We start from the raw sequence: 26,020 nt of genomic DNA, 5'->3' as shown, positions 1-26,020 counted from the left end.
GTTTTCTGTTCATGTCTAGAACATGGTGCAAGATCTACTCTGTATGAATAGCTTATTACAATTGTCATATCGTCTCTTTGAAGTTCATACTTGGCTCTTCCTCCTCTGTAAGATTTAGGACAGCTTGAACAGTGATACAGTGCAGAAATCTCTTCTAAACTCCTAACTCACCAAGGACGTTTTTCACTTCCTGCTGAACACACCATCACAAGCCATCTGATATATGGCGAGCAAATGGTGAAGAGTTTGCATTCACCCTTAATAGGAAAAGCGTCTCTTAACTATCGTATTTCTTCTGAAAGACACTCATATACACACTATATTACTTTCATAAACAGCCAGAGTGAGATTCAGCAGAACATCACTACGGCCAGGCACCATCTGTAAAACAGTAGGCGGAGTTGCCCACTAATGTCTTGTTTATTCCTGATGTATTCGTTGAGAACCAATGCATCTCATGCAGTCCAGAGTTCATCGTTTCTTAGGGATTCTCTGATGCACTGTACACTGACATGACAACAGTAGCAATATAGCAGCTGAACCAGTATAAAAGCGAAGCAAAAATTACATTAAAATTAAGATACAAATTACGCCAAATGAAATTCGGTTCAAAAAGAGTATTTTTAAATATAGCCAAGTGTTCTGACTCAATCCTTTTCTTAAGACACCCTAATTTAATTACAATAACCAAATTGCACAAAACACACAGTAATATTTAAAAGTAAAGTAATAGGCTATTTAAAAGTACACTTTAAAAATCAAATTTTTTATAAAATCACATATACAAGAGAACACTATGATATGCTTTGATGCACAGTCTGTCATGCTTTAATTTTAGGTTTGTTCATATATGACTTATTTAAATTAAACATGTTGTATAGGGGGGTTAACCTTTAATTGTTCATTAAATCAAATTCAAAATCTAGCTATTTTGTTTATTGATCGGCTGGAGCCCCTGTTGCCGTTAAAAAGAAATACAGAAATCAACAACTGCAGATTTTGGGCATGCCTTGCATGACCGTATGCAATGACAGATTATTCAACTCATTCCGTACCCAGTATTCAAGTATAAAACATTTATATTAAGATATTCATTACTATTTCATTTTTTTAGGTTGTTTGGGCTCAATTAGGGTGTTTTTCTTTGTTAATGAACTGCTACACATCTTCCCATTAAAGATTTCGATAATAAATTGATGTTTTAACTTTCTGACTCCAAGATTGCAATGTAATTTTCTAAATAGACAATTAAAATATGCTGTAAAAAAGTGTAGGCTAATAACTTGTATTTTGACTGCAAATGATGTAAACTGCTGGTTTTGTCTGGTCGGAGGAGAATTGCACAATGTAAAGCTGCAATTGACACAGTAACATTGTATAAAGCATGATATGATACAGCATGTTTAATCCTAGCACTGCTTTAAGTTAATGTAAATGGAGTCGATTCTAGAGTCAATTCCCCTGACTCCAATATTAGCAGTCAAGAATTGGAGTTGACTCCAAAAAACCCGAAACCGAACACCCCTAAATACAGATTTGGAAAAGGATTTAATCATAGCATTTTCATTCAGAAACTCTCTTAACAAATTAATATTAAAACATGACAAATCTCAGGGTCTCAGGGCTTTATTTTAAGATGTCCTTGTTATAATGTAATTATTAATTTTATTCATTCATTTTCAGAACATGCAAACTCACAGAAATGCCAACTGACCTGGCCGGGGCTCGAACCAGCGACTTTCTTGTTGTGAGGTGATCGTGCTACCCTCTGCGTCACTGTGACGCCCTATTCATTTCACTTTCAATTAATTGCATGTACTCAATAACTTCCAAACATAGCGGAGGGGGAAGGACTCAATTATTAAATGACAAAACAACATTATAAAATTCATACAATAGACATGAATACACTGGTGCATATATAATGCTAAGTGTATGGTGTAATTTTACTAGTGATTCCTAATGCCTATTTATTACCATGGTTACCTGTTATGTCCAACTGTGTCATGTTCATTGACTCATTTAGTCCTGTGGATAAGTACTCCCTGTTTTGTTCAGTTCACAGTTGGTTATTGCCATTTTAAAGTGTGGTTTGTGTTCTCCCGAGATTTTCTTGTGTTTTTCTGTTTGTGGAATAAAAACATTTTTGGATTCAATTCCCCAATCATTTGTGTTAGATTGTGACTACTAACAATTATAGTTAATGTTACAATCAATTTATTTATTTCTCTTGACATCTCTCATTACTTGTAACTGTGCATGTATACCATCAATAATATTTATAACTTAAAATATCTGGCATCAGTACAACAATAGGAATATTTAGAATGAACTAGTACAAATCTGAAATGAGTCCATGCGGTTTCAAAATTTCTAATACTGAAAATTAAAACTCTCAACAAAACCACTTCATATTGTGAAATATACAGTTTAACTCTTAAATTAGGACTGAATCAGCTATTCTGTAAAACTCTACAGTACTATTCACTACTGCTTCTGTTGGAAAGTAGATCAATAGTGTAAGGCTTCATCACTGATCCCAACCAAACAATGTGAGCTTAAGTGTAAATGATGTTCCACAGTGTGACCACAGGAAACCAGACAATCACAGTGCTCTCGCTGCAATATAATGTGCTATTTCTCCTCCAATTTTCCACGGGGTCCTTTCTCGCCTCTACAGTAATCTCACCCCAAGGGCCATCAAGATCTGGCAAAATCTGCCAATTTTGAGGCTAAGTGTAAGAAATCATTTCTCTATTTGTGATTCAGCTGTGATTCAGCGCTGTTCTAAACAGCATCTCTCCAGGTGCTGCTACTGTTACATCCCCAAATTTGTTAAATCCCAATCTCCCAGTGATGTTCCATTTTATTAAGGGTGCTGGTAGTTTCACCAGTCACCAATTATACCTAAATCCAGAGCACTACTGAACCTTATTCCTCTCCAGTGGAAGATCTGTATTCGTTTTTTCTGGCTGGCCCTGAAAAGGCTTTGACAAACAGAAGTGGAAGGAGCGATGAATATGTTTTTAGACTGAATGTCCACTTTGGACGTGCCGTTCATGGGAGAGATCATATGATGTGAAGGAGTCATTCTTGGCAACAAAGGCAAAGATGTCTCTGAGGGCGCCATGAGGTGAAATTCTGGAAAACAAGTCAAAGCGTATTCAGATCAAATCCAAAAGCCCCGAAGCCCTAGCTGTTATAGGATGAGTGCACAGGCATTTCTGAATGAGGCCCAAATTGGAAATTGGAACATCAATTGGGCTGAAATACACAAATGCATGGAAAGACTAAAGTGTTACTAGGCCAAGAGTACCCAAGTTGTCTTACTGTACCCATTATACCTTCTGGCTTAAACAAACAGTTACTTAATGTAGCTCGTTTGCATCCTTATGGATAATTCAATTTTCTTTCTTCATCTACTGTATGCGTGACAAAAGTAGCAGGTTTTCTTATTAGGACGTATCCATCCAGTATCAATAATAACATTTTTAAGCAATGATGATGGCTAGGTTAATTTCCACCTTTTTTTCTTGATTGACTTCTATTAATTAGATTAAAACCCTTCTGTCTAATTGGCATATATTTTCAAGCAACCAATCAAATTACATCCAAGTCTGAGAAATTTTGAATAGCATTTCTATTCAGTAATGTTTTTTTTTTTTTTTATTCAATAGCAATAAAACATATCTGTGCTTCCATTAAACAAAATGAGACATTCCTGATATCCTTGAGGAGCTTTGTGGGCCGAGTTCATGGCCACCAATCGATTTCATATTACAATTTTATGCTCTCATTTTCCATTTGTGTCGGTTTTAAAGCGCATTTTCCAGGGTCATTTACTTTAATACGGTGTTACTAAAGAGCTTCACATTGGTGGACGGTAAAATTTGGTTCTTGTTCTCACCAAACAGAAAAGTAACTGTAAAAAATAAAAACAACAGGAGCTTCTCCTCTCTCGTGTGCAAACACAAACAAATCGGTTGTCGACACTATTTTCCAGAAGCGTTTACAATGTGGGTGTCATGATGAGCAAGTAAATATTCATGTGTTGGCTATACTTTCAACAAAGCCATTATTCCTTTTCAGCCTGCCCAGAGGCTCTAAGCTCAAAAACCACAAGTAAACCATCAGCGGTATAGAAATAATAATGAATAGGAAAACAAAGTCACCTTATCCATGGTGAGCTCATAACAATGGCAAAAAATAAAATAGAACAGCGTTAAATATTTCATGCAAGCCATAAAAGTGTATATTTTTTGTCCTAATGATAGTACATCTATTAAATATATTTGCTTTAATATTAGTGAACAGTGATGAATATGCATTGTACACTATAAGAGAGACTTTCATTTAATTTTGAAATTCAATTTTCCCTCAGATATTCATTTTGTAAGCATAAAGAAGCTTAATTCATGCCGACCCTTTATTTTAACAGCAACAAAAAATACCTCATAATATTTGGTCACAAAAGGCATTAAAAATTAAGACTAATACCAAGATTAAATATGTGGTAAGACTCCATACATCCACCACGCTAGCTAGCTTTAATGAATTGAGTGTAACCTTTGCAGCTGCTAAGAGCCATTATTCCTTGACTCTGCATTAACCGCTTTAAACTCTGATCTCTGACTGACTAGAGCCACTATGAGGAAATAATGAGGGAATATACCAGTTACTTTATAAAGAAGCATCTGTAGAGATTCAGATATTGTAAAGAGTGACTATCAATTAATACATCCTCTTTCCTTCTCTGTCTTTTCCAAGATGTATGTCAGTAAACTCTAATGTTATAACAGTACTCAAGGGCAAACGTCACAATCACATTTTGCACGATCTCATGCTTAAACACACAAGCCCGCACACAAAGACTGATGTATCTGTTTTAATAAATGTGGTGGGCATATGCCGAAGACATGGCCGACTTGCTAGCCCACTAACGGTGACCATCTGGCTGAGGTGATGTTTGTTCCTGATTGCTTTATTTTTGGCTCACCAATTAAGAGCGCACAGTACAGATCTGCTAGAGAGTGACAGGAGCACAGTTTGGGCAAGGGCAGCACTGGGTAGAGCTCCAGACACATTCATCACACCCCACTTCATTGATTGGCTTTCCAACTTTGCTAATGCACATCTTGAAGGGAAAATTCTAACTCAGACCTCTAATGCTTAGCTGATTGCACACACAACGTTGATGAGGCATTAGCCAGCAAAAACCTTATGCTCAAAAAGATAGAATGATAGAACAATAAACAGAATGACCGAAAGATAAAACAGAACAATCAACTGATAGAGTGAGACATACGTTGATAAACAGAATGAGATGATGAAATAGACAGACAGACAGAGATGGATGGATGGATGGATGGATGGATGGATGGATGGATGGAAGGCCTTATGAGTAGATGGATGGATGGATGGAAGGCCTTATGAGTGGATGGATGGATGGATGGATGGATGGATGGATGGACAGATAGAGCGATAGTTAGAGCGAAGGATAGACAGAAAGAACGATAGAACAATTGATAGATAGACAGACCTGTGACTGACATAAATACAATAAAATAGCAATAGAACAGCAAACACATCTTTGTTTTTCAGTACAAAGATTTACTGAAGTAAACTGATTAACCTAATATGTAATTAAGATGCGTCAGAAATAATTAAATTTGGGACGTGTGTAGATGTGGTGTACAGCGGGGGGATCTGGGACCGACACATCCTTTTACTGAATCCAAGCACCAGAGACATGACATAAAAGAGTCTCAATTAAAATGGAGGCTGTTGTGTAATCTACTGGGATAGATATCTGTTAATACTTCTGAAGGGCTCTCGTTCTGCCACATGCAAAATTAATTTACACATCCTATAAATAAGCCTAACCTTCCCCCCTCTGATTCTGAGAAATGGTACAAGCTGTCTGCAAACCAAACTATTTTACAGAGAACATACCATAATGCAGGGTAACCTGGACTGAAAAACAGTGACGATATTCAAATATTCTCACATAAGGGATGCTAGAATTTTAATAAGAGGAAGAATCACAAAGTATAGATAGAATGATAAAATTATAGCTAGAACGATAGAGCAATAGATATAATGATGAACAATAGAACAAAATACAGAAATAACACTCGAAAGATAGGCAGAATGATAAAATAATAGATCGAATGATAGAACAAAAGATGAAAGTGACAGTAGAAATATAGATAGAATGACAGAACAATCAATAGAACAATAGTTAGAGTGATAGAATGATAAATATAATGATAGAACAATAGAACAAAAGAGGGAAATAACAGTCGAAAGACAGACAGAATGATAGAACAATAGACAGAACAACAGTTAGAGCAATAGAATGATAGAGATATTGATGGAACAATAGATATAACAATATAAATAATGATAGAGCAATAGAATAAAAGGCAGAAATAACACCCGAATGATAGAATGACAGAAAGATAGTTAGAGTGATAGAATGATAGTTAGATAAATAGAATGATAGATAGAACAATCGATAGAATGATAGAAAGATCAATAGATTTAATAATAGCAAAATAGAACAATAGAACCTTAGATAGAACAATAGATAGAACGATATCATGATTGACAGAACGACAGATAGAACGACAAAGCGATAGAACTATAGAAAGAACGATAGAAAGATAGAACAATAGATCGAAAGAGAAAACGATAGCATAATAGAATAGAAAGATAGAGTGATAGAACGACAGATAAATAGAACGATAGAAAGATAATATGATAGAATAATAGAATGATAGATAGAACGATAGCATAATAGAACCTTAGAACAATAGATAGAACAATAGACAGAACGATAGATAGAATGATAGAAGGATAGATAGAACTATAGAAAGCACCATAGAAAGACAGACCGATAGATTGAACGATAGAACGCTAGATAGAATCATAGAACGACAGGTAGAACAGCAGATAGAATAACAGAACGATATAAAGAAAAAAAATGAAAGATAGAATGATAGATAGGATGACAGAACAATAGCAAGATAGAATGATAGAATGATAAATAGAACGATAGAAAGATAGAACGATTGATGGAATGATAGATAGAACAATAGAATGATAGAATGATAAACAGAACAATAGTTAGAACGCTAGAACAATAGATTGAATGAACAATCGAATAGATCGATAGATCAAATGCTGCACACTGGTGGTGGATGAGGAGATTCCTCCCATGTGTAAAGCGCTTTGAGTGCCCAGAAAAGTGCTAATAAAAATGTAAGGAATTATTATTATTATTATTAACAATAGAACGATAGAACGAAAGCTAGAATGACAGACAGAATGATAGAATGATAGCATAATAGAACAATAAAACGATAGATAGAACAATACAACAATAGATAGTACAATAGATAGATAGAATGATAGATAGAACAACAGAACGATAGAACAATAGATAGAATGACAGAATGATAGCATAATAGAACGATAGATAGATAGAACGATAGATAGAATGACAGACAGAGACAGACAGAGGAAGAATCACAAAAACGCATGAAACTACAGCCAGGGCCAGCGTTTGTCTCTAAAATCTATGCTAACGTTTTTACCTGAAGTCACTTAATTAAAAGCTCCTCGTACCGACAGGTAGATTTTCATTATAATAGCACATTTTCACAAGGCAGCCATGTGTGTTGCTAAGACACTGCTCATTTTTTTTCAGCTAATAATCCATTTTAGCTGAAAAGCACAAGTATTGATTGGACATTCTTACATCAGGTATAATTCACAAATGCTGCTACTGAACCAGAAGGAGAAGGTTTTAGAAAGAGACAAATGGAGGACAGGATGTGGTTATGTCTGGTAGTGTGTACGTCAAACAGAAACCGCATAGCTTAATATTGTACAGAAACATTTTACCTTCTACATAAAGTTCTTCTTGTTGATGTCTTTTATCATTTTCTGGTTTATTTTGCAAGACATGCAACTGAAAGGCAGCACATTTAATCAGATCCTTTGCATACATGTTTTCTCTGATGCTTTAAAGGGTTTTCACTTTCCAATACTATCTACAGAGATGTATATCATAAACCTTACACTGTAACAACATGGCTGAGATTTTAAATGTTAATAAACTTGTACAAATGCTACATTATATATTATTATAAAATGTTACCTGGATAACAGTAACTGTACATTCAGACCGAAAGCGGCGAGAGCGTCTAAGTAGCCGGAAGTCATTCATTGAATGGAAGCCGGCGACGATAAGCGGAAAGGAGCAACGCGGCGCATCTTAGCCAATGTGGGCATCGAAGAGAGTTCTTATTCTTCTTTTTGGTTTAATGGCGGGTGGCAAACCAGCTTGAGGTGCATTACCACCACCTACTGTGTTGGAGTGTGAGACCTCAATGAGTGGAAGGATAACTCTACATATTTTCTATTATTAAAAAAAAAACCTTTCCAATTAAATCCTGTTAATTAAACCTGTATTCCTCAAAAATCGATATACCTTTAAAAGAAAATCGTATACCTTTGGCTGTTTCTGTGCATTTTGAAAAATTTCTGAAACTGAGATGTCAGTCATGTCCAGATCTCTTAATTTTTTTGTAAACTGGTTCCTCTCTCTTCTATATTCTGTACATTTAATACATGTTAAATGGTTTCAATTTTTCCGCAATGACTGCAGCATTCTGATTCCCATTCCCCCATCTTGTACAGTGAGCTATTTAAATTATAGTGACCTATATGAGGTCCGGTTATGACAATATCTTCCTTCCTGTTCCCATAAACCTTCCTTTCCTTCTTCCCTTTGTTTCGGAATCCCAGTCCTCTTGCCAAAGATTAATAACTGAATAATTTATAATATGTTTTATTTCTGTTTTACATAGCGGGATCTCAATTTCCACCTCATCTTTTTCCAATGCTGTCTTTGCCATTTTATCTACGATTTCGTTCCCCTCTACTCCTACGTGGGTAGGAATCCATAAAAATTCTGTCGAGGAGAATTAAATTTATTTCAACTTCATGGTAATGAGCTATGACGCAGTTCCGCAGCAAGCAATCAGAACGTAGAAGTCCACTATTTGAGAGGAGTCCAAAGAACACAATCACTGTGTACTTTGGTTCCGACCACAGTTGTTCCCAAGGGTTTGATGATTGTGGTTGCCAGATTTCCAATTATTTACGATGTTTTCTTACAGGAACATACATTAAAAAAAGTTACTGGCGAGTTACTGATGTGCATTAATATTATATATATATATGTTTTTATTTTTTCTTTAAAAAAGCAGGAATCTTATGCAACAATACAAAACAGTGTTGCTGCTTCAGGATATTTGAGACATATGGACATATTGGATAATTAAGTTGAACAAAGCCGCACCACATGCAACTTGATCTTCCTTTGTGAAATGAATTTGATAATAAGCGTGCAACATTTCCACGTTAGAATGTTAGCACGTTTTATGCAGGAATGTAACTGATATGATATGCTGTAACAGCTCCTTTAAATACGAGATCAATGTAGCGAATTTTGACGGTCTCGCCGGCGGAGCTGAAGGCAGACAGCGTTGTCGCCAGGGCGGCCAAAGTGATCTTTGACGCTCTTACCGCTTTCAGTGTGAACACACAGTAAGTGTCCTACTGTACACATTGAATAACTGTAAATTGATTGGCACCTAAATTGAAACTTTTTGTGTTTCTGTTGAAATTACTATGGTTCTTGTTTGTAATTTGTCCCATCATTTATGTACATTAGAGTTTAATGCAACATCTAATATTGATACATTATATACTATTTATTGCATTACTTTAGCGCCATGTGTTTTACCATGATTGTGTTTAGCAATTGTGTGATTGACAACTCTTAAGAAGCTGTTTGATATAATATTAAAATTATGCCACTTCGGTCTTAAGTCTTGTTTTAGTGGCAAAGTCCAGACACTAGTCCTGTCTTGTCCAGTATGTTGTGCTCAGCTTGAGTTTTCTCAGCTCGAGCACTCATTTTCTGCCATTGTCTTTATCTTTGTATGAGTGTCATCTTGTTCGTGTTTGTTCTGTCTGCAGCATGCTGTTTCATTCTCAGCCTCTCAGTTTAGGTGGTTTCAGTTTGCACAAGGATGGAACACGCACGTTGCATGTGTGAGTACACGGTAAAGGTCTTTGCACACTGAAGTCCGAAATTTGCGTATGCGTTTTTTTTTTGTATTCATATGCGAAGAATACACGTAAACAATCTTTGCACACGGAGTCCGATACATATTAATTAATGCACGCTGAAAAAACATACAACATTTTGGAGTCAGTTCAAGCAGTGATACTTTGTTCTCCTCTCTTCTCCAAAGTAGAAACAGAAAGAGGAATATGCTTCATATTGTGTTCATTAAATACTAGCCTACACAGAGAGAAAGGATAGATCAGCTCATTATCAAAGAGCTGCGTTACTACGATTATCCAGAAATGCAAAGTTCATTTCAGGATGTGGAATTTTAATACATTGCTTGTAATACTTCACACATTGATGTACTGTTTGTAAACAAATCCAGGCAGTACCTACAGACATTATAATAGATGGCAGCCGCGATGACGTGTCGAAGCAACGGACCGAAAGCGGACCATGCTTTTTATTATAATGTCTATGGGCAGTATGTCACACACACACACACAACAAGCAGCAGCAGGGGACAGGTGCGCCAGTCACTGAATCCAGCATATAGCTGTCCACCACATTCTGTCTTTATTTCATGTTTGTCATAAAGTTATCTGTAGCTTAAGTGACGGCATTCTGTATTTAGCTTTTCACTTGTACGAACCCAGTTCAAATTTTTTCATGACGGACAAAAGTTTCGGAGGCAGCGTCAATACGATTCACACAACCTGGGGTCAAATGTATTTTTTTAACGTGCAATAATCAAGGATGAAAATTTCTGATTCAGTGTGCAATAACCTTAGGTGTTTTCATTTGCATAGTGTGCTCGTGTTATGCGTCCTGTTTTTGTTGCCGTTGTCAAAGCACATGGCTCGGTGTTTTAGATTGTGGCGGCATGCTTTAGTGTTGTGTTTCATGTGAACATGCAGTTAATGAGTTCTCATTGGCTGTGTGTTCTACTCCCAATTTACATGAGCACATGGCTTGTGTTGTTTCTTTGTGTCATTTGCTCACCCGTCAATTGTCTAATCCCACCCTCCTTGTTAGGTCATTATTAGTTAATTCAGTTCACCTGTTTGTTTGTTATTTCTTTCTCTTTACGGTTTCTTTTTTTCTGCTGTTCTGTGCCCGTTTGTCACACTTTGTTTATTGCCTTGTCCTGTCGTGTCCAGCCCTGCTCTTACCTGCCAGCCCAGTCTAGTGTATTTGTTTTGTTAATGTTTTCCCCCTCTGAGTAGTTTTTGTTGTCTTTTTGTTTTATTTTAGAATAAACTCATATTTTAGTTCTGCATTTGAGTCCTTGCTCTTTTTCCCACCCACCAAATGTGACATATGAGCTTTGTAAATGTTTACAGTAAAATGTAAACAGTAAAATTCTGTATTTTAAATGGTAACCGGCTGACAACCAAAGCTGCCAGATGATTACTGTTAATTTTATGGATTGTTTTTTTTTAACAATGTATTTGTAAGCTACTAGTTGTACTACTACGCTTAGCTACTAGGTAAACATACTTCAGGAAATATAGTAAATGTTTGGGACTTGTTGTATTTTATTTTAATTTTCCCTCTTAAGATCTCAAAATACTCAATTGACTGAGATCCATTCCAATCCTATTCAAGTAGATGAAATCACAGACATACTGTGCTTTAATTGCAAATCATTAAATGGTTAGATTTAAAACTTATCTGAATGCTACAATAGTTAGAAATCATATTTTCTTATTTGAAAATGGGTATCAAACCATCGTTGTTGTTTTTCAGGTCAGCTTTGCATCGATTACTAGCTGAGGATGAGGCTGTTAAGAAGGGTTTTCTCTGGATAATGAGTGGGAGCGTGAGCACCGCTGGGGCGTTGGCGGGACTGCAGGGAATATTCTGGAGCCAGCACCCTTTCTTTCTTATTCCCCAACTGTTTTCCCTCTATGACACACACAGAAGCTAACAGACTCTACTAACATAATAAACAACTATATACCCCAGTGACGGTTTACGACGTGAGCAATGGAAGAGATAAAAATAATACGTTTAAATTTGTAATTTTACTCTGCTCATCCCAGTTGTTCTTTAGGACTATCCAGCAAGCATGTATTGTGTTTAATAGATAGCTAATAAACAAGCATTAATGTCTTGGCTAAAACGAGGCAAAATTTTGATGAAAGTCAGAGAAAATCTAATAGACATATTAGTAAGAATGAACGAATAGACTCTAATCGGTCTATTTGAATGCTAGTCTATGTTTTGACTACTGTTACATGCCTATTAGCATTTTTTTGCCAATATGTCTATGTTAAGATGTCTATTATACATCATTAAACACAAAAATGCTTGTCACATGGGAAAATTATTTTCCTCACTTACTTAAAGGCAACAGGCCCATAGCCAGACTGGTTCTTTTTTCTCAAAAAGTGGACCTTTTTGCAGTTATTCACCTCATATTCTATTTAATTTTGAGATTTGAATACTGAATTTAGGTGACATTTTAAGCACAATTTTTAGCTGAATTAGCTTGTTGGATGGTCATCATAACCTCACTTATTGATGTACCAAAAATATTTCCTAAATATTTAGAATAAAGAAATATGACAAATATTTGTTTTTAAAATAGAAATGTATTACATTATGTATCATTAGAAAAGAAAGTTTTAAATTAAAAACTGTAGCCTTGTGTAATTTATTAACCAAATAGTAAACTGGCCAGCACATTGAATTTGTCCATTAATAATAATAATAATGTGAATAATAAAAAACTGAAACATAATAATAATAATAATAATAATAATAATAATAATAATAATAATGATAACAAAAATATTTATTATTATTATTATTATTATTATTATTATTATTATTATTTAGAGCTTGTAAAAGTGTTTCACACATGTTTTCTTTAAAGAATATAGTCCAAGATTTATAGAATAAAAGTTATTTGATAAAGTTTTCTTCTTTTGAAAACAATACAGTAGTGAAAGATGACTTTGCTTACGTCAGATTCTTTCTTGCCCAGCTGGATGTTGGACTCTTAAAAAAATAATTGTTTGCATTGGCCAAAACTGATTAACTGAAGTAACACCAGGATTCCGCTTGGTCTTAAAGCCTTTTTTGATGAGTTATTTTTACTATTTATGATGGAATAGAAGTCAAAATAGGACAAATGAGCTCATGTATGGAACAAATTCTGGACCTTTGTCAGTAAGAGGTGGGTGTTCCAAACCTCCCAAAGCCCCCCTTGCTATGGGCCTGGGTAACATAAACAAAAACCAAAAAAACATCAACTCTCATGCAGGGTTTGGTGAATTGATCTGGTTTCCTGATCAATTACATTTAGTTTCTTAAACATTAACAATTTCTACATGTAAAAAAAAATCTATTTTAAATATTAATTACAATAATTTAAAATGTTTTTTTTTTTAATCAACATTAGTAGGACAATAGTAATTCATAGTTATTTTGACATTTACATTTACATTTTAGGCTTTTATTGAAGATTTACAATGAAGTATAGAATGTCTTGCATCATGTTTTTTAGACTTTTTATATTATATAATTGGGTAAGTGATACTAGGCCGCCTCCATATGTGCGTGCCTTTCCTGTGGCAAGAGGGAGAAGCGTTTTTTTGTTAAAACTTTTTTCACAGCAGTGCCAATACCAACAAACATGGATGCAAGACATTTTATTGATAGAATAAAACCTTGTAAATTTAGCTAATTATTATATTTAATACATTATTTAAGACATTATTATTATTCATTTGACTTATATACTTTGCAATTCTTTTTACAATTAAAATACACTTTTAAACTACTGTAAGTGGACAAGCTTGAAGTGTTTCAGACCCCATTTATCCTCATCCTATTAAGATGCATTTCCATGAATCTGATCTGGAGGTATAAGAGTTTCCTGAGAAAGCTAGCTTGCAGCAAACAGACTATCTGTATTAAACATTTGTCTGAGCAAATCTCGATTACTAAAATTGTTCAACTCCAACATTTGTGCAAGTTTTTAGATAATCATCTAATTCTTGCAGTACAGAGAGAACACAAGATTGCCAGGTTAGGAAGATTAATCAAATCACTGTGTTAAAAATGTATCAATATCATAGAAAAGTCCTATTCAGGGAATTTAAACACTTGGCATCTGGCAACCCAATGCATGAAAGCTTGTGGGGGATAGTTACAAATCCAAGAAAAGAAAATAACCCCAGACCAATATCATCACGATATTGCATACTTCATGATTAAAATGAAATAAATCATGAACAAAGAATGCCAATTTGCCTTAAGTCAAGCACTACTGCAAAAAATAAATAAATAAATAAAACACTTACAAAATTCCCTTAAATCAAAGAATAAAAGAAGCATCATAAACATGTCTCAATACTTTAAAAGCCACTATTTTTCAACAAATTCCCAGTGGCTCCAGACAGCAATTTGTGTCCCATATGAGTGACTGCCCGCATCCAATCAGTTTTGCCTGAAAGAACAAATTCTTCACACACTGCCGCATCCCACCCATAAAATCATTGTATAACTCATCAAATATACAACAATTCAACACTTAATATGCATTAAATGGATTCCACATGCACATATTTATCACTATATAAGTAATAGAAATGGACATAGAAGGAAAACTCCAGCAAAAACGTCAGCGCTAATGCAGGATAAATCACTTTAAATGCTCAGCTTTTCACTTCCATCTCTCCATGAGCAAACACTCCTAATTCTGACTGCAATCCTATTTCTCAGTTCTATTTTGGGACATTTTTGAATATACATTTGCATACGGTTAGCGTGCAGTCTGATGACGGCCTAATTGGGCTGGTTTTTTCAAGCACTTCGTCATGATGCAGCAGTCGAATCCGAGGATGGCAAAGCCCATCTGTGTCCGTCTTGGTGCCAGGCACTGGGCTCACGGCCCTTTGCCCACCACAGACTGTCATTTATATTATGTGGCTCCGGATGTGTGGATCCCTGGCAAGGTCATGCCAACATGCTGGACCTTATGGAAGCCATTGGACTCTGAGCGGCAGCCATTTTGCTGTAATGTAGAAGCCCATGAGCATGAAAGCGATGAGATCATGTGTTAAGCTGCGGTGAGCTCTGAATCAAACCAGGATGAATGGACTTCCTGCCACAGGCCGTAGCATCAGCCGTTATTACACGACAGGGATGGAGAGAAAATGGATATTAGGTGTTTACCCGGACAGCTGCATGGATTGAGACATGACAAGAACGTATATGAAGTATGTGTGTCAAGTATACATGCTATTTGCAGAACAGATAAAAATAGACCACCGTTCCTTACAATTGGCTTTTGTTATATGTTATCAGATTGAGTAAAGTGACATATTAAGATGTCTATTAAACAGAGTTTGATTAACAGTTAAAGTCAGAATTATTAGCCCCCCCTGAATTATTAGCCCTGTTTATTTTTTTTCCTTAATTTCTGTTTGGCAGAGAGAAGATTTTTTCAACAAATTTCTAAACATAATAGTTTTAATAACTCATTTCTAATAACTGATTTATTTTATCTTTGCCATTATTACATTAAATAATTTTTTACTAGATATTTTTCAAGATACTAGTATTCAGCTTAAATTGATATTTAAAGGCTTAACTAGGTTAACTAGGCAGGTTAGGGTAATTAGGAAAGTTACTGTATAACGATGGTTTGTTCTGTAGACTTATCAAAACATATATATATATATATATATATATATATATATATATATATATATATATATATATATATATATATATAGCTTAAAGGGGCTAATAATTTTGACCCTAAAATGTTTTTTTTTTAAATGAAAAACTGCTTTTATTCTAGCCGAAATAAAGAGACTTTTTCCAGAAGAAAAAATATTATCAGACATACTGTGAAAATTTCCTTGCTTTGTTAAACATAATTTGGGAAACATTTAAAAAAGGAAAAAAAAAATTCAAATGGGGGCTAATAATTCTGACATCAACTGTAATTCACTCATCATTTATTGATATTTTAATTAGATTTAATTTTGAGAAAATAATTTAATATTAATTTTTATTTTAGTGCACTGTTTAGTAATTGAGCGTTTTGCCATTTCAATAGGTAAAAAACTACTTTTTCCTCAATTTTTTTTCTATTAACTTCCAGTGTGTTTTTAAGGCCCCAAAATAGTTATTAATTACTAATTTCAACTAATTAAATAAGAATGGTATTTGATTTTATAACTTTGATAATTCTACTTAACAATGACGCTGGAGTTGACTGAAAAAATAAAACCTAAAATATGACCTTTTAAATAAGCACCGATTAAAATGGTGCGGGTGACATGGTGACTCAGTGGTTAGTACTGTCGCCTCACAGCAAGAAGTTCGCTGGGTCGAGTCCTGGCTGGGTCTGTTGGCATTTCTGTGTAGAGTAGGCATGTTCTCCCTGTGTTGGCGTGAGTGTCCTCCAGGTGCTCCGGTTTCCCCCACAGTCCAAAGACATGTGGTATAGGTAAATCGAATAAACTAAATTGGCCATAGTGTATGTGTGTGAGGGAGTGTGTATGGATGTTTCCCTGTACTGGGTTGCAGCTGGAAGGGCATCCGCTTTGTAAAACATATGCTGGACTAGTTTTTCTGCGTTTTTTTCTTCTGGAGAAATTCTTATTTATTTTCTTTTCGCTTATAGCTAAGTACTAGTACAAATCGTACAAAATATTATTTAGTGTCATTATGGCAAAGATAAAAGAAATTAGTTATGATAAAAATAATAATAATATTATTAATAATAATTTTGACTTCAACTATATTAACAGCTGTTATATTAACAGCCGCCCAAGTATATTTGGTGACATTTATTTTTTTACTATTACCTTTTACCCTTTTTTGTATCCTCCCAATAGCCAAACATCCGCGATTCCTTAACCAGTGAAAAATCTTCTCTCGCCTTACATGTTTCACAGACAATCTCAAATACTCTGCAGAGACCCACAGGACCCACAGAAACGAGCCTTTTTGGGATTTAAAAATGCATCCGCCCTGGGTTTGTAAATCTCCAAAAATGTCCGGGCTTCGGCTTTTGGTTTCGCTTTCTAAAGTCGTCATTTGTTGGTTAATTGTATGCGTTTTTGCATTACATTTTTATTTTAAGCCTGACTTACTTTCGCTTGGCTTCGCAGCTGACAGCACGTGTAGTTGCAAGAGTTAGAGAAACATTAAATAATTAATTCTTTAATCTAAACGACTCAGATAAACTTTTCTATATACGCAGAGAGGACGAAATAACATCTAAACTGGCTGCAAAATATATGTACACCGTTAGCAATGGTTAAATATCTCATTTGCCTTTTTCTAAATAATTTACACTTTTTATTCTTGCAATTATTAAACTTTTTAGAGATATTGTCTGTTTTTATTTCTTTTTGTCATTTATTTCTCTTTTGCTGTATATTTTTGTAATTTGATGATGTTGATAGATTACATAATTTATACTTATCTAACATGCAATACTGGCAATACTGTAAATGTCAGCAGCAGTTTTTACATATCAAGTTACATTTTTTATAATAGACAATTCAGTGTTAAAATAATTTGTATTATAATTTGTTTATTCAAAGCTATTGCAAAATTATATAACATTATATAATATAATAATATCATTTTAGACTACCATTTTGTAAGAGCCATGTATTTTTGCCATTGCATCTCTGCAAAACTAATAATGTCCCTAAAAACCTAATTTACAATTTAAGTCTTTCCCTGTAGATGATTTAAAATAAGTAGGGTGCATGTCGTCAGCAGGCATTTGTCTATGTTTTGGAACAGCTCTGGACGAGAGGTGTGGCTCACTCTTCATTCTGCTCACACACACTGGGTGAATGGTCACATGAGTCTTTCAGTGGCGCACAGACAGCACGCGGGTGACATTGCCCATGGACACGCACTTGTGGAATGTGTTGAGAGGGAGGCAAAACAAGAGGTCGCCATAGCAACAGGGCCAGATTTGTGAAAGAGAAGAGCAGATATGGAGGAGAGGCGCCTTTGCATACAAAGATGGAGAGGGAAAAGCGGGAAGCTGAGAACACAGAACAGCATGAACCAGAGGATAAAAGAAAGGCATCTATAGAGGATAGATTGTTGACAGCGCAGTTCCAATAAAAGCTTCACACCATAGATTTAAACAGCGTTCTCGACCTGAAGGAACACAGACCTAAAGAGTTTGTGGGAATGTGTGTTGGTGATCAGAGAATTAGGGTTTACATAGGCTACATCATGTTGTGCTACATATGCTTGCATAAAACTGTGTGCAAAACACAACTGTATGCTACTTTAAAAACATCTTGCACACATCTGATACTGTATAGCTCACACATTATGATCATTTGCTCTATTGACAACAGACATACCTTAGCACATATGGAAATATTCAACTGTGCAGGATCTATGTAGAACGTCTGAGTACATTTGAGCATTACTCTGTTTAATATTTAAGCTAATTAAAGAGTTAAATAATTGTTTTTCTTAGCCTTCTTTGTTTATATTGAGATATTTTACTTTAAAGACCAAGAAAAGGACTTATTCTTTGCCATAAAAGCGATATTCCTGTCGGCGCCAATAGCCTAATGGTATTGTGCGCCGACATATAGCACCGACGTGCTCACGGCGACCCGAGTTGGATTTCCGGCTCGAGGTCCTTTGTCGATACTTCCCCTCTCTCTGCTCCCAATGCTTTCCTGTCTGAAATCTCTACTGTCCTGTCATAATAAAGGTCAAAAACCCCTAAAAAGTAATTATTAAAAAAAAAGTGATATTCCTGAATATACACACAGGAGATTGATAAAAATACTAATTTTAGAGGAAAATTTCAGACCGCATTTAGGGTTTTTGCATCTAAACTCTTCAATTGTGTTATAATTAAAGGTATATTTTGAGCTCAGCACAAGTTATACCAGATACTGACTGCACGATATGCAAAATATTAAATATTAAAAAAACACGTCAGACTACAATTTGCTTCCCAACCAACTTTCTTTCAAAAATGATGTGCATGAAGTCATCGAAAAGATGAAACTACAAATGACTTCTTGGCTACTGAAGCTTCATGTTTTGTATTGGTTTTAGCTGGTCGACCAGCCTGGTTTTAGCGGGGTTTTTGCTATTTCCAGGCTGGTTTCCAGACATTTCCAGCCTGGTCTTAGCTGGTCAGACTGGGAGATGACCAACTAAAACCAGCTTGACCAGCCTAGCCAGGCTGGAAGCCCAGTCAAAACCAGCTATGTCCTGCTTAAACCAGGCTGGTTAAGGCTGGAAAATGACCAACTAAGACCAGGTTGGAAATGCATAGAAATGGCCAAAACCCCTCTAAAATCAGGCTGGTCGACCAGCTAAAACCAGCCTGGGCCACATTGTGCCACTTCACTCCAAAAAAAACATAAGGAAAAAAAATCTGAAGATTGACTGTAGACACAGCAGTCACATTGAAACCCATTATGGAGCATCACTATCTATAAGCTCTCTTATTAGATAAAAAAGATCTGATGACCTTCAAGGTCAGCTTCCTGAGATGTAACTCAACCTGGAAATGAAGACGCGTCCTATTTCTCACAAGAGAAAATATCTCAATCGATGGCTGCTGGATATTTCAGAGGACTGTTCATTCTATATTGATAGCACTGGTTTGATTCAAATGAAACGTCGCTTGCCGTTGAAGGTCAATGAGTTCACTGACACTGACTTTAAAGTTCGAGAACTGTTGAGAAAGGGCACGATGAGATTATGAGTCTTAAACTGTCATTGATGGAGTGCATTAGGAGAGAAATCTTAACCTGAAGCTTCCTATCAGCACATAAACACTTTACTTACAGTTTGAGTTTAGCAGAGAAAAGATACATGCTGTGGTCTGACCACATCTGGTGCTGCTTTAGATTACATTACTGGAGTCTTCAATAAAGAATGTTTTTATTAAAAGGAAAAATCCAGGTTCAGTTTATGCTTGCAATAAAGCATCAACCACAAAATTGCAAATGTCTAGTAAACATCCAGGTTACAGTCTGCTACTTACAATGGAAATAATTGTGGCTATTATTATCAGCTCAATGTTTCAGCATAAACATTATATCCACAGCAGAAAATAGCGTAATCCAAAATTTACATTCAATACACATGAAACCAAAACTCACTACTATATTGACTTAGTTAGCTCACGTTGCTAGTTTTGTGGTGAACATTCATCTGTGCATGTTAACATACTTAACAACGCCCCTCCAACTTTCAGTTTTGACATGACAACAAACAGAAATGGTGAGGAGGAGATGTCTTTTAGGTTGTTGTGTCCTGATCTTTCTAAATGAAATACCTACTTAACAACATCTAATCAGCTTGCAATACAAAAAAAACAAGCCACGCCCACTGCTTCCTAATTTATATTTCGTTTCTCCATGAACTGCATCACGAATTTGAAAAAAAAAAAAGGTTCACAGCTTTCGGTTCATGTGAATTTTAACATGATTGAAGTGTGAAAAAAACATCTCTTACTAACCTGTTGTGTACAAAGCTATGAATGTTTATGCTAAAACACTACCAAAACATTATACCGTTTACTCACCGGCCACTTTATTAGGTACACCTGTCCAACTGCTTGTTAATGCAAATGTAGAATTAGCCAATCACATGGCAGCAACTCAATGCATTTAGGCATGTAGACATGGTCAAGACGATCTGCTGCAGTTCAAACCGAGCATCAGAATGAGGAAGAAAGGTGATTTAAGTGACTTTGAATGTGGCATGGTTGTTGGTGCCAAACAGGCTAGTCTGAGTATTTCAGAAACTTCCGAATCTAATGGGATTTTCACGCACAACCATTTCTAGGGTTTACAGAGAATCATTAGAAAAAGAGAAAATATCTAGTGAGTGGCAGTTCTCTGGGGGCAAATTCCTTGTTGATGCCAGAGGTCAGATGAGAATGGCCAGACTGGTTCCAGCTGATAAAAAGCCAACAGTAACTCAAATAACTACTCGTTACAATCTAAGTTTGCAGAAGAGCATCTCTGAATGCACAACACATCCAAGCTTAAGGCGGATAGGCTACAGCAGCAGAAGACCACATCAGGTGCCGCTCCTGTCAGCTAAGAACAGGAAACTGAGGCTACAATTCACACAGGCTCACCAAAATTGGACAACAAAAGATTGGAAAAACGTTGCCTGGTCTGATGGATTTCGATTTCTGCTGCAACATTTGGATGGTAGGGTCAGAATTTGGCATCAACAACATAAAGGCATGGATCAATCCTGCCTTGTATCAATGGTTTAGGCAGGTAGTGGTGGTGTAATGATGTGGGGGATATTTTCTTGGCACACTTTGGGCCTATTAATACCAACTGAGCATCGTGTCAATGCCACAGCCTACCTGAGTAGTGTTGCTGACCATGTCCATCCCTTTATCCTCCTAGGGCTTGAGTGTCCACATACGTGGACAGCACATTTTAGCTCTTAGGTGGCTATTTAAAATACTTTGAATGTTTTATATTTTGTTACAGACATACAGTGTCATCCTGCAACTATTTTGCAGCATATGAAATGTCCCAAACACTATTTTTAACTGTCCAAAATGGGAAAAAATATGTTGTTTTTACTTTCTGTAAGTCAAAGCTAGTTAAAAAAAAATTTTCTAAAAGTACATTTTATTAAAAGATGATACTTAGATTTTTATTCTAATTAGGTTCCAATAAGCCCAAATAGCAAAGAGAAATAAAAAAGGCATGTAAAAAAAACACCTTGGGCCTTAAGAGGTTAAGACTAGAGTGCACCCATCTTCTGATGGCTACTTTTAGCAGGATAATATGCCATGTCATAAAGCGTGAAGCATCTCAGACTGGTTTCTTTAACACGACAATAGCCGCATTTCCACTATCGGGCCAGTGTGAGCCAGGGCTTTAATCGGGCCAGGCCGGGCCAATAGCCCGGGAGGTTGAGAAATGAGGCTGAAATCATGTCGCGTTTCCACTGTCGGGCTAGTTGCTCACAGCGCGTCACGCAAACACCGCCCCCAGAACGTCCCCCGAATCAAACGTCACACAGCCCGTCACACAACCCGCCCACTTCAGCGGGAACAAAAAACTCAAATTATAACCACAAACACAACCTGGCATCACTACGAGAGCTGGAAGATGGAGAACACTGAAGCGATTGCTTTTTTACTGTTTGTGGTCTGTTGGTGTAAGGCCAGACAGCGATCCCTGGATAAGGACATTCGAGTTCGGCAGCATTTAACGCCGTCTATTTGCCTCTGAACATTTTCCTCGGCCCAAATGTTCAGAAGAGCCCTGGTGTCCTCAACTGACCAGTACTGTCTGCTAACCATTTTTTCTTCTTCTTAGTGAGTTGATCAAGCGCGATAGCAAAACAAATATAAGGGAAGAAAGCATCTTGTCTCCTCTTTACCTGACAGGAAAACTCCGCCTTTGTATGTAACCCCGCCCCGAAGCCCCAGTTGGCCCTCCTTGGCCCAAGGTATTCGGCGGGCCGAAAAAGGCCAGCGCTGGCCCCAAGGAAGCCCCGCTTTGGCCCGATTACGCCCCGTAAGTGATAGTGGAAACGCGACTGGCCTTGGCTCGCCCTGGCTCGCTCGCTTTAGGCGCGATAGTGGAAACGCGGCTAATGAGTCCACTGTACTCAAATGGCCTACCCCAATCACCAGAGCTCAATTCAATAGAGCACCTTTGGGATGTGGTGCAACGGAAGATTCGCATCATGGATGTGCAGCCGACAAATCTGCAGCAACTGGGTGATGCCATCATGTCAATATGGACATAAATCTCTGAGGACTATTTCCAGTACCTAGTTGAATCCATGCCATGAAGGATTAAGGCAGTTCTGAAGGCAAAAGGGAGTCCAACCTGGTACTGGTAAGGTGTACCTAATTAAGTGGCCAGTGAGTGTATATGTTACCATGTACAGTTTATTTCAAGCTAGTTTTTAATCATTATATACAGTATAATTGTAATTATAATATTTGCTATATTTGGTTTACACATTACAGTATTTATATAATTATTGCATTGTTAAGGCATAAATCATTATTATTTGTATTGTTATTAAATATAACATTATTATTATTATTATTATTATTATCTTATTATTATTATTATATCATCATCATTTTTAAAAATATAATTTTCAATATAATTTTGTCTCACATCCTTCTATTAACCTTTCATACATTTTTTCACTTGACTTTAAGACGTGTAAGGGGCATAAATTGCACTGAACCTGGAATCTTCCCATAAAAAGTCTAATAGATAAGAGTTGCTGCTACAGGAACTGTAATTCTGTCCCGCATGCCACTATCATTGACCATTGTTATCTGATTCTCCTGGATCATCTTACACAGAAAACTATAAATTTGTCTCGCATATATTACATATTTCTAGGCCATGATTTAAAGGGAACCTATTCTGCAAAAATCACTTTTATAAGGGGTTTAAACACAGTTGTGTGGAAACATTGTGTGAATATAGCCAACCTCTAATAGTAAAGCTGGATTAATTCTGTTTTATATAATCACACTTGATAAAATGGTCTGCAGAAACACTTTAATTGGCATTCTCCCTTAGTGACGATCTTTCCCTCATTAGCATAAAGAGCCCTGAGTGAGAAGCAGCCGTCCATGATTCGTTTTTGCACTGTACCTGCTGAAGGTAATGTCAGCGACTGAGATGCGTTATAAATGTAGAGTTTTTCATAGAGATATCCTGTTATTTATTGCTGTGCTAAAGCATAGACATTTGTAGCTCCGCCCTAATTTGACAAGAGCACAATCTCATTTGAATTTAAAGCAACAGTCACCAAAACAGCACCATTTGGATCAAAGCCTAAAAGGTGCTGTTTCAAAGAGTAATAAAAATTATTTGTGGGTTATTTTGAACAGAAGCTTCACATACACACTCTAGGGACATAAGACACTAATTTTACATCTTGTAAAAAGGGGCATAATAGGACCCCTTTATAGCTGCAGATTGTAAGTGTTACACTCACCATCCATAAGGTTATAAAGACCATAGGAATGTGACTCTTTATAAAGCACTTGAGTTTATCGGGGGTTTTGTTGTACTCACTTTGCGCTCCTTGTCTCCATACTCCAGGCCCAGTGTGTCCATGGCACGCACGATAGCAGCCAGGGACTGGATGGTGTTACTGTAGACCACCGGCTTGTACTGCTTCACATCATCACCAGAGAATCCATCCTCATGGATAATCCTGCACACACAACAAGATGACATATTAGAGAGGGTGTTTATGGATGTTGGAACATATTCCTCTTAGCTGGAGGAAGCGAATTCCAGCCAGCAGATAGGGATCATGGTCTATTTCGCTTCTTTTTACAGGCTTTTCTGGACTGGCAGTCTATTGGCCCGGTAGAGCAGAGGAAGGATGGAGATGGAGATAAAAAGCAAACAGTGATGTTCAAGCATGTACAGATAGTGATGCAATATGTCTGTTATCTCTGTCTGGCAGCTTCAACCAGACTGCTCAAGTCTCTATGGAAGTCTCACTGCTGCTCTTCTGCCTTGATAAATGCAATCAAAGTTTGCTTAATAGCTATTACGATTAATATATCTGTAATTACCAAAGTCCTTTAATAAAAATGAGATTTTTCATGTTCTAAATTAAGAGTTCCTCAATTTTATGCTGCCAAGAGGGTCATATATAATGATACTGTATATTCTAATATTTATTTATTTATTTAAACAAGATATAAAGGTGCCATAGAATGCATTGATATAATATATTGAATTGTTGCTTAGATAAGTGCAAAAATTCTCCAGAAACATTTTACAGGTCCACTTCCAACCATAGGAATTGGCTTTAATATGATATGATTGGTTTTGATTATATTTGGAAGGGTCATGAATATTACTGAGCTCTAGTCTGCCACTTCAGCTGCTTATATCAGTGTGACACTAACACACAGTGTGATGTACTTTGAAATACACAAGTGTGAAAGAATCCTACTTCATCTGCAAAAATCTTTTCAACTGCAGTGATAGAGAAGTAGTTTATTTTAGCTAGAAGGAGAAAGTGAGCTATCTTTATGCCAAAAGAGTAACCTAGCTTGCTCCTGAGTTGTGTTGATTAAATATAGGCTAAATATTATATTTTGCTCATTCACGGTGCATCACATAAAATGTATAATCTGTATATCCTGCATTTTGCAGGAAACGTTGTGAGACAGACAGTGTTTTTTTTCGTTCTGATTGTTTTTCACTGGGATTGTACACAATGAGAATGAGAAAACAATGGTGTTTGAAAATCACAATATGTCATTTCCATGTACTTAACTCTTAATATTCAACTACGCCTGGGTATATTCATATTTTCATTATATGGCACCTTTAGGCCATTTTAAGAAATTTGCAGTTTTATTTTCTGATGCATCCTAAATGATGAGCAAGTATTTTATGTTTGACTGTAGTTGTTTTTGAGTCTCTTGAGCATTTAAAACCATTTACTAAATATGCTTCTGAATATATGAACTCCTTCCAGCCAGGGCCACTGACCTGCACCACCCCCCCCCCCTTTCACTTTCGTTCGCGACACCCCCCCCCCCCTCCACCACCCGCTCTTCACTAGTTAGAGGGCTCGTGGTGGCTAGCGGCACCCCTGCTTCCAGCAGTGACTGCATAATTTAGAGGTCCATATTTCCACACAAAGGTCAATGAGGGACTCAAACACAACTAATGCAAACGGTGTAAATATTCACTGACGCTCAAGAAGAACTGTGGTAGGGGTGGGGGAGGGTGTACATTTTATAAATAGAAAAAATTATGTGTAATCTATCTATTATTATTATTATTATTATATATTTGTATTATTAATTTTAAAACTGAAAAAAGATTATGATAAAAACATGATCTG

The 26,020-nt window shown here is 36.3% G+C and overlaps 1 protein-coding gene across 2 annotated transcripts in view; it reads right to left on the bottom strand.

The window, feature by feature from the left end:
- Window positions 1-26,020, bottom strand: part of gnao1a (guanine nucleotide binding protein (G protein), alpha activating activity polypeptide O, a) — a 180,779-nt gene that overhangs the window by 109,663 nt on the left and 45,096 nt on the right. For both annotated transcript variants that reach the window (XM_056477867.1, XM_056477869.1), the window contains exon 3: window positions 24,220-24,361. In XM_056477867.1, the coding sequence (XP_056333842.1) occupies window positions 24,220-24,361 (142 nt within the window). The remainder of the gene's footprint in view (window positions 1-24,219; window positions 24,362-26,020) is intronic.

Source organism: Danio aesculapii, chromosome 18 (genome assembly GCF_903798145.1).
Source record: "Danio aesculapii chromosome 18, fDanAes4.1, whole genome shotgun sequence".
NCBI classification, from domain to species: Eukaryota; Metazoa; Chordata; class Actinopteri; order Cypriniformes; family Danionidae; genus Danio; species Danio aesculapii.
This window is presented reverse-complemented; position numbering and strand designations above follow the sequence as displayed.